The following is a 10936-nucleotide window of genomic DNA, read 5'->3' on the forward strand; positions in this document are numbered from 1 at the left end:
ACAGATTCGAAATTCAAATGTAATATTTTTTTATAATTAAGTGTAACAGTATTTATGGCCAGACTAAGTATATGTCTAAATAATTAAAATGATTGCCGACTGGAACATTAATTATAGGTGCTATAAGCAAATTATGTACGAGAGCACGACCCATCGCAAAAAAAATAAAAATACATAAAACTGGTTTTTCAGTTGTAAACATACTGCAAAGAATGAGTATTTCTTATGAAGAAATACAAATATTGGATTTGTACAATATACCCAACTGGGTAACTACTATATGTAACTAATTTAAAACTTTTAAAATATGAAGTATAAACTATCACGTTTATAAAATTTATTTTATAAACGTGGTAGTTTATACTTCATATTGATGATATTAGCGCCATCTATGTATCTACACATAAACTGCGTTTCAAACTTCAATGCAGATCTTTAGGTTGTACCGTTATTAAATAAGAGATGGCAAAAGCATAAACTATGGGAAAGAAATATTTTCATTATTATAAATTAAAATTGTTTTTACGATGTAACCATAACATATTCTACTTATTAGCCAAATAATCTATATTTTTTATGTATTGTAAAAGGTTAATTAAAAATCTAAAATGAAGTTGCCTTCCTGTCTTTTTGTGAAATAGCTACTACAAAATGAATAATATAGTGTGTTAGTTGTTTTTGAGTTGTCACATAGAAAAATAATAAAATGTGACCTAATAAGCGACAAAAGACGTTTGTTCCTACTCGAATTTTATTTTATTGGGTTACCAACGTCTTTTACATTAAAAAAAGAATATTACGAGAACGCGTAATGCGTATAACGTTTTCATAATGTATGGCCCATGAGCTATGAATACTCCAAAGTATACACCAGACAATTGACAAGACGCGACGCGTTATGTCGCGGCTTTTTGGAAGCACAGCGCGGCAACGTCGCGCGACGCAACCCACATAGATTACGGGCTACTTTTGCCTGATTTCCCTCGCAGTGCCAGTCCGCAGTCGCTCGTCCGTTTGTTTGACGCTGGTTGTCGCGCGCACGATGTCGCGTCAGCAAGGTTTAAAAAAATGTTTTACCACAGAAAATATTCTTACTCTCATAGAGGAGGTAAAGAAACGTCAGTGCTTATGGAATCCGGAATGTGAGAATTACAACGACAGAGCTGCTCTGTCTACCGCTTGGGCAGAAATTTGTAGGATATTGAACATGCAAGGTAAGCTGCCATGTCGCGTCGGTTCAGTTGTTCCAGCTTTAAATATAGATGGCGTTAGTAACACAAGGAACCATAATTAATGTCAAATTGTAATTAACCTTAACTTATTATTGTATTAGGATAATCTTTAATTCATATTATTAAATATGTCATTGTTCGTTCTCAACATACCTAGTTTTCATAATTACCGGTGTATGTACTTTATTACAAAATGTAAACAAACAAACCTAACCTCACTCTTATACTTCGAATTTTATAATGTTGTGTATTGCTTAGGATTAATAGTCAAGAATTTAGTCTAAAGTATTGCCCGCCAATTTAGTATATAGCACACATAATACTAAACCTACTATACTAGTATATACTAAACCTATACTTAAATTGATTGCACTTCACTATAATGTAAATTTTTACATTATGATTTTAAATTCAATTGTTTCATGACGAATAGCGCATACCTATTATTTTCCTTTAATTTAGTCTTTTCGTTTTCGTTAATTCGTATGTTTGGCAAATGTTATTAACCAACTATTAAACATTGACAATCTATAAAAAACTCACAAAATATATTAACTTTCCAGAAAGGAGAGTTCGCTTGAAATGGAAGACAATACGAGACGTATTCAAACGGGAGTTAAGAAAGAACAACGTGAGCGATGGCTTCGAGGAATACAAAGGCAAGTGGAAGTATTTCAAGTTGCTATGGTTCCTTCACAGACCCGACGAGCTATCTAACGATGACTATGAGGTCCTGGTAATCTCACCTGACGATTCACCGAAACGTATAAAATTCGAACCAAACGAAACCACCGAATTTGAAGACTTCGCGTCAAATGTCGATCCACTACCAGAAGATAAGTCAATTCCTCAGTCAAAATCCGATGATGATGACTATGACCTGATGTTCCTCAAGTCGCTAACACCGTTTATGCGGGAACTGGAACCGATGCGTAAGTTAGTTGTGAGAAATAAAATTCAAGATATGATACTGAGTGAAATTGCCGCTCAGATGTCATCACGGAAGTTCTAATGGTGTTCGAGTTATCCAGATTTGTGGACGCCTGAAAAGACAATTTAGTGTTTACGTGTTCATATGTTCGTGCGTGTATTACGTTCGTTGGTGATATTAAACTATAAATGTTACAACAATTCTGCATTATATTGTATTTGTAAATGTAAATTCGCCAATGTGACCGTTAACGGTTCACGTTTTAATCATTAATTGAAATTATATACATTCGCTAATAATGTACCTGTCGAATCTCTCTAGACGCGGTAATTCTATCTAACAGTAACTTCATAGAAACAGTCAAAACAATCTCGGCAATCGGCATGCAACAGTCTCGAATGTGCCGCTGTGAAGAATGGACGCTGTGTTGTCTGAACGTTGCCGCTCGATTTTTTTTACTTAAAATAAGTACCAAGTACCTTCATATTACAAGATGTATAGTATGTTTTTATTGAAGCTTTATATATACAAATGTAGGCATATGTTATGGAAATGTTGTGGATGTTGCATCCCCATAGCATGTTCCGCGTGGCTGTAGTATAAATTTTAAAGATACGGCCGAGTCATAATACTGTTAGATAGAATTACCCGCGGCGTCACGCGCGTCGTACCCGGTAAAAAGCGTATGTGCTTATACAGCTTATAATCCATCTCTGTACCAAATTTCAATTTTCATTTGATTTGAACAGAACAAACCTATCCAAAAGCTATGAAACTGGCTATGAATATTGTAAATATGTGACAATTAGAAATAACTTTAATAATTATGAATGTTTGTATGTCAATTACTCAACATTTCAGTCCATGCTAGTTATGACTTATGACCCAAAGTGCCTTGTGAAGCAAAGCGTCCTTAGAAAGAACTAGAAAAAGTAGTAGCGTAGAAGGCCTTTCTACTGAAATTATAAACGTTAAATTATGAAGACACATACAGCTGATCAAACCATCGGTTTGTATCGAATTTGGTAGTAATTAACAAAAATACGTCATTCACTTGTGTCATTTATTTTTTCTGTCATCTAGGAAGTTGTCTTATTTAATACAGATTGTCTGGAATTGTCAGCGAAGTGATTTAGTTTTACGTTAGAGAAGTTGGAACGAAACGATGGCTTTAAATAAAGTTTTATACGATGTTCGTTAATTTTTCATTACCATTCCTATGTTCATAATCAAGTCCTAAATTATAACAAATCATGATAGTATGTTGTAATGTGAATAATAGAAAATTATTGTTACATATTACACTTATTATGTACAGTAATTATATATTCATTTCGACTCAAATGTATATTTGTATATATATTTGTTTGTTTGTAATGGATAAACTCAAAAACTACTGAAGAGATTTTAAAAATTCGTTCACTTTTAGAAAGCTGCAACTTCGCTGAGTGACAGGCTATACAAATACGAGACGAAGCCGGGGCGAACTGCAAGCAAGTTGAAATGATACAAATAATTATAATATTGCCCTCTCTCCGCATACGATTGCTTAAGTGTGATGAAAAATATTGAACAATCACACCGCACGTCTATGTAAAGGTAGCTTTATAAATATTTTTACTTACATGTAGTGATTGTTTTCTTTATGTCATAGCGGGCAACTGAGCTGGTGATTTGCCGGGTAGTAAGCAATCTACACCGTCCATGTACATTCGCAGAGGTAGTCTGAAAATGTGCTGCTCGTTCTAAAAGAGTAAAGGATAAGGAAGGATTGACGACAGGAAAAAAGGAATGGACTGGGAAGGGCGAGGAAAAGGATACGGGCTTCTACCTCCCCACCAACACCGAACCAATCCAATTCGTGCCGAAGCTGTTATTGTCACACTGTATTCTTTGTTAGAAATGCACAAATTAAAAATAAGATAAATTAATCCGCCTCGTCAGTAAGTTCCTATCCATCCTTAAGTATCGTATCTCCTTAGTAAAGTCCCAGAAGCCCAAGGATTCCCCAGTTTAGATAAAACAGAACTATTCGCCAGTAACGAAAATCGATGTGTGAAATACTCGCGCTATAACATAGGACAAGTCACAAGGGTCTTTTTCCTTTAGAAAATTCACCAATTCCACAAATACTTATCACTTATAGCTCACACATACGGAGTTGTGGTATAACATTACAATAACATAGTTAAAACAATATCGAATAACCACAATCGATAGCGGTGAATCAAAGTTTGGGGTCAATGTCAATTTATGCAAGGAACTCTTTCAAAGTTGGGCAGTGCTGGTGAACCAAAATTTTGTATTTTCTATTCGTAGACGGTTTAAAGTAAAACAGAATAAAGTAATAATAAGTTCCACGCAACAAATATTAGATTTCCATGAAATCTCTTTACGCGTTTGAGCTCAATCAAAATAAATAAATCAGTCCTCACTATTTCACACAACTAAAGGAAAAAAAGCAAAGCTTAGGAGCTTAACTAATTTTGTACTGTAACCTTTAGTAACAATAAGCAGTTAACGAAATAATCCAATAGTCATCCATCATTTCTAATCGAGGAAAAATCTGGGATTAAGTACGTATTAAAGTCTTAATTACATGTCTAATGATTCAGCAATTTTGAGTATTACGACGTTTTACTTTTTTTTAGACAGTCTGTTAAGTCTGACCTTCATAATGTTATATAAATCAGATTAAGTGAAGTTTATTGGAGCAAAGACAGCACGTAACTATAACTCTTCCCCAGGGAGATACTAAGATCATAGTTATGACCATTTTGACCGAGTTCCCCCGAGGCTCGTTGTGATTGTGGCTTACCGTCATAAACCATATTAATATTATAAACTAACTGTGCCACGCGGTTTCACCTGCGAACTGCGCATGACAAGGGGATAAAATACAACAGTTGATTTTTGAAAAAAAAAATGCGTATGCATGGTCAACTCTGGGGTTTTGACTATTTTAATCCAAATTTCATTCTAATTTAAGTTCCGGTTTAACCGTAAAAGCAAGATAAACAGATCTATCATTCTGTGACGCCTTCATCATAGCATTAATGTCAATATTAACAAACTATTTTTCACACTTTTTTTGGGGCACCGGCTTTGACTCTATTATTTCTTTTTATAATTAATTATGTAAAAACATGTAACTACATTAAATTAAAATTAAATATGTGTCAGTAGGTAGAGTGCGTCTACATATATTTTTTTCAACAAATTCCACGGAACTTTAAGATTTAATTAGAAGATAATTAAGGCGATTTAAGGTAATTAATGAGAATTTAACAAATGAAAGGACTCATCGTTGTTTAGTCAACAAAAACTCCATCCCAGTGGGTCTCGGCCGCGAGCTGAATTCGATTCTTGGAATAGAACTTTCCAGAATGTTACATTAAAAGAGAGGTTTTTCGTGTATTTACAGTATGGGCAAGGTTATTAGCTTTAACAGTATAATTATAAACACAGTGTTATGTAACTAAGATTATTGTTAAATTGAATTAATTTGTTCAATTTATTTGGATAAAAAAGCTAATTAAACATTAAATGGACAATATAATTTCCAAATCAACGACAGTTGTTATGGGTATATTAATATAAAATATGCTTTATTGTACTTGTAATAGTCTTCAAAAGTAATAAATGAGTTTAATGGCAATTCGTCTCCGTAGAAGTTACCCATGACATGACGAGAGACGTAAGGTCGATTGCAGACCTAACGCCTCTGCAAATGGATTGCCGACTTCAAGTTCAAGGAGTATTGTAGCTGTACTTTTTGAATTGTTTTTGTTTAAAATTCGAACAAGCAAAACTTCTTTCTTCTTAAATAATTGAAGAAAATATATAAAATTTCATAACATCTTTTGAGTAGAATGTCCGATTTCAATAATCCAAAAGCAATCAACAGGAAACAGAATTAAATACAAAGAGGATTTATTTGAATAAGAATTAGAACGAACTTATAGATAATTTGGTCTAATTTTAATCGGTAATTTTATAAACCTCTCAAATGTAAAAAAGTACTTATTATGACATAACTATGAACGATGACTTTAAGGGTTTATTGCTACCAGGGAACACCAATAACCTAAGACCTAGGATCATCACGCATGTGTCCCAGAATCTATATAATTAGGTGTTAATTAGGTGTTTCCATTTATCCGTTCCTCAATTATACTTCAATATACTTCAGATAGACACAATATCTTATACTTCTTGTATATGATCTCATATATGAGTGGAATTATAATTGTATTAATAAAATATTACATTTGAATTATTTAATGTTTAGGCAATAGATTATTGTAATGGATCCTTTATTCGCACACTTTTTATCTTAAATCAGAGTGAATATTTCTATGCGAGAATAAAAAAGAATCAAAAGTATAATTAACCAAATTACTCTTATAAATAAATGTATATACGTAATCGGGCACGGGAAGTTATTTCCCATCCGCCTCTCGGGTCTGTATCAATGCTTAAATCTTTCAACGGATTTTGATGAAGATTTTTTTAAATAGATAGAGTGATTCAAGAGGTAGATATCTATAATAACATATATTATATTATTCCGAAATTAACGTGAGCGAAGTCGCGGGCAAAAACTAGTTAAGTATAAAAAAATGGGTATATGAAGGATCACTTTCATAATTGTTTTTATTTTATATTTGGCTACCAAAAATACGTAAAATAAAGAAAATAAATATATAGAACTCAACAAAAACCTACATTATTAATGAAATTAAGTACTCGTTAATTACTTAATAAGATGTTCAATTAGTAGGTATATATAATATTAGGTATTACAAATTGCACACCATATTATCTTATCTAAATCAAAAAAAAAAAACAAATAAAGGAGGTGTTTGACCTAAAAATAAAAAAGGTCCATTAAATGCAAAAACACAAATTGCCAATGAAAATTTCATGAATGAAGCAGAATACATACTCAAAACCACTAATTATACAAAAACGTCTATTCACCAAGTAAAACCATTTCAAATTTTCGACTACTGAAAAAAAAAGAAACGTAAAGCGTTCGAACACAGATTAAATAAACTATTACTAAACTTTATTTGAATGAAGAATGCACTAATTCACTAGCCAGCCGATAACGCGTACAATTCACAAAAGTTTTTGTACGATGTTTGGCGCCGAGCGGCGCGGCACACAACCCAAACAAAACGAGCCGGTGCGGCAACGTCGCTCGAATCGATCCCGCACGGAGCCCGATAGTGATGCACTAAAGCATTAATTAACAAAATTACATAAATTTACTACCCCTTTATTACTTACAGATTTAAAACACATAACTTCGTTCATTTACAAGAAATCGATAGGAATCCTAATACTTCTAACATACAATCAAAATCTTTTGTAAACATTCTTACATTTTTTTAGTTATCTTTTCAAGGCGGGAAGTGTAGTGTCCTAGGTTCCAGGAAGAGTCTACTGTTCGACACGCACAACGGTAAACTAAAAAAATAGTAAATGAGATAACAATTCTTCAAAACCTTGTTGTTGTATTTTATCTCTTATATAATATTTTTGAACTCAGACCAAACATTTTTATTGGTCTTAGGTTTTGAATTAATTTTATTGTATTGGTCTAGAAAGGCAAAAGAAGTGGCAGTGAGAAACCTTAACTGATATAACTTTTAACGATGAAGGTAGAATAGATCTAATAAAAGGCTTCTATTACTTGATAGATACAAGACAGTACAGCGGGAGCTTTTTTAATTAAACGTAGCTCTTAGCACTTTATATTGCAGTGTAAAAATGCTCTCATTTTTACACTGCAATATGTACTCTATACGTAGTCTTGTTTTGTATTTATATTACTTTAAGAATTATGATTTTTGAATGCTATTTTTATCATCAATCCAAAAAAGTAAATTATTTAGTGCCTTTTTTTACTTATAGCGAGCAGCTGAGCTGGTAATTCACCAGCTAAGACAAGGCCACTGCAAATGTTTTACCTACCTTTAGGAATAAACGATAAGGAAAGTATTGACTGAAAAGAAATGAGGTAAAGGATACTTCCTCTCCCTACTTCCGATACAAGGAAGAGGAACACCGAAACCAAGTAGCATGCTACTGTTTCTCACCGATTTTCCGTGGGTGTGTGGTACCTTCCCCGATGCGAGCTGGCCCAATTCAAGCGTGCACCAATGCTCTCACGCTCAAAACTCTTTCAAACGTCTTTACTTATGTTTTACTTCTAAATTTTATGTCTTCAAAATACTAGTAAATAATCGTATCATTGAATTGCAAGATTTAACAAAAAGTATTCGTACTTTAATATCTGAACGAACTATGTTTGTTAGGTACCTTGTTTGGGTGTATGTTCGGAATAATCAAGCGAAACAAAAACAATGTGGAATCTTATCTTATCTCGTTTAAACATAATCTGCGCCCGGGTAAATACCCCAGGAAATTCTCGATTTGACCATTCTAACAATACCAATAATTTCTCTCAGAAATTCTACAATAATCGACCACACAACAAACAGTGTCATTTTTTTTGTATCTATTGTGTAGACATTGACCATTTCAACTTAACCTAAATGCTATTTCTTAGTAATTATTGTTGAATCTCTGTCTCAGAGTATTGTCATAACAACAGATAAGGGGACATTTTTGGTATAAGCGGGCAACTGAGCTGGGGGTTCACTTGATGGTAAGCGATCACTATCGCAATGTGCTATTCCCTTTTAAGAGGAAAGGGGTAAGGATAGGATTGACGACTGGAAAGAAGGAATGAATGGGGGAGGGAGAGGAAAAGTAATCGGGCCAAGGTAAAAGGGGAAAAGGTATTAATTATTATTATTAGTTATATAATATTTTTTCTTTGCTATAAAGTTACTTGGTGTTTTTACTAATCTTTTTATACAAATGAGCTTAGAGTATCTTAACACAAAGTATATTGGGGTAGGGCTAGAATTGGGGGAATGAGATGAATCGATTTTTAGTTACTCGTGTGAACAAGGTATTCGAGCTGTTTCTCTGATTTTCTACTGATATTAAATGTACTAATAATGGATTTTTTATTTTAGATTGTAATATAAGTATATCCTATCCTAATAATATTATAAATGCGAAAGTTTGTAAGGATGTACGTGTGTTTGTTACTCTTTCACACAAAAACTACTGAACCGATTGCAATGAAATTTGGTATGTAGACAGTTGGACAATTGGCATAACATATTTTTATCCAGATATTCCTGCGGGATACGGACTTACGCGGATAAAACCGCGGGGCGCAGCTAGTATTCTTAGATTTTTGGAACTCATGCAATTTCTAAAAACTGAAACCAATAGGTATAGAGCCTTACTAATAAATTGAAATGATTAAGACTTATCTCTACAATTTGTGGCACTTTATTGTCAATATTACTTTTGTATCATAATTATGACTTTTGATTGTATTTCACCCATTGTTTCAATGCTCAAACATGTTTTTAATATTAACATTTGACCCTACATAGCATATACCTTCCATTACCTTTTCGCATATCGCAGAAGCATCATGTCGTTACGTATTCTATTTCATCCAATTAACAGACACACAACATTAAATACAGCCAACTGCATTCCATTTTCAAAAATATTTTACGTCAAAAGAGTCTGTGGAAATGATTCGAGCTTCAAAGCGTCAGACACTCAAATATCTTGAGACAGACGGTTGTTTTGTTCTCAACTCGAGAGACTCCAACCTGTTGACAACAATGTTACAATATAGATACAACACGTATATAATCTGTGCTTAAAAACGTCTATATTATGTATTTTTCAGGCATCTTCAAAAAAGGAGGAGGTTGCCTACTTTTTACTGAGTGAACCGATTTTTACGAATCTTTTTTATATGATAATTTGAATGTTTTGTAAATTGTTTTGTGAAAAATAATTATTCTTTATTAATGAAGTACTGTAATATTTATTTCTTGTCTGTCTAAACGATTCAATTGAATTCTGTAATCGTTTTATTTAATGAACTAGAAAACAATTCGAAAGATCTAAAGTCGACTTCGATCATTAAAACTAGTTAAATGAATAATAGACAGTTTAAGTTTCGAGTTCGATTTGTATATAATTTATTGTCTCTGGATACTAAGGATTATTAAGGATATTATATCGTTGTTTCAATTATAAACGTTTCGAAACAGCAAGACTATGTCCGTACAACGTTCTATTTAAAATATGTATCACCAAACCAACGATGAAATAGCATTACTCTTAAAATGAACCAACATTTTTGTATGAGTTAATAAATCCTTGCAATATTGAATTGTAAATTGGCGGGAATTTGCTTATAACAGCAGAAAAACCGAGTGGGAATAGGAAATTAACCCCGACTTCGAAATTATTATATTGAAGCTTCACCCTAACCAGTAGCAGTATTAACGCCAGCAAACATATTATTTTTTTTATTGATAAAAAAATTAGCAAATAACTATTTTTCGTTTAAAACGAGTGAATGAGTGAACGATAAAGGAATTCATTTTAAAATGAATTTCAAAATCGATTCAATTTTTGTTTTATCTACTTAGAAACATAGAAACTCCATTCCTTTGAACTCAATTGAGTATTTAAAAATGAATCTTAATGCAATAGCCCGAAGGTCGAAATTAACATGGATAGTTCTTAAAATTGCAATTGTGTGAGCCTTTCAAAAATGATAAGCAAAAAAGCACATTTCATTCCGAGCGAAGACACGTGTATAGAATAACTTCTCTCAGTCATCATTCGAAATATTCATTAACTAGTCGCGTTC

General features: G+C 32.9%; 1 protein-coding gene across 1 annotated transcript; it reads left to right on the plus strand.

Moving 5' to 3' along the window:
* Positions 1-863: 863 nt before the first annotated feature.
* On the plus strand, positions 864-3358 carry LOC119832677. Its single transcript, XM_038356386.1, has 2 exons — positions 864-1214; positions 1796-3358. The coding sequence occupies exons 1-2, from the start codon at positions 1043-1045 to the stop codon at positions 2242-2244; spliced, it is 621 nt and encodes a 206-aa protein (XP_038212314.1). The 5' UTR covers positions 864-1042; the 3' UTR covers positions 2245-3358.
* Positions 3359-10936: the final 7578 nt, after the last annotated feature.

This window comes from Zerene cesonia, chromosome 15 (genome assembly GCF_012273895.1).
Source record: "Zerene cesonia ecotype Mississippi chromosome 15, Zerene_cesonia_1.1, whole genome shotgun sequence".
Lineage (NCBI taxonomy): Eukaryota > Metazoa > Arthropoda > Insecta > Lepidoptera > Pieridae > Zerene > Zerene cesonia.

Bases quoted from the DNA above. Each gene is read 5' to 3' on its own strand.
- LOC119832677 (XM_038356386.1), top strand. From the start codon at position 1,043: ATGTCGCGTCAGCAAGGTTTAAAAAAATGTTTTACCACAGAAAATATT. The intron at 1,215-1,795 runs GTAAGCTGCCAT...TTAACTTTCCAG, and splicing joins TAGGATATTGAACATGCAAG to AAAGGAGAGTTCGCTTGAAA.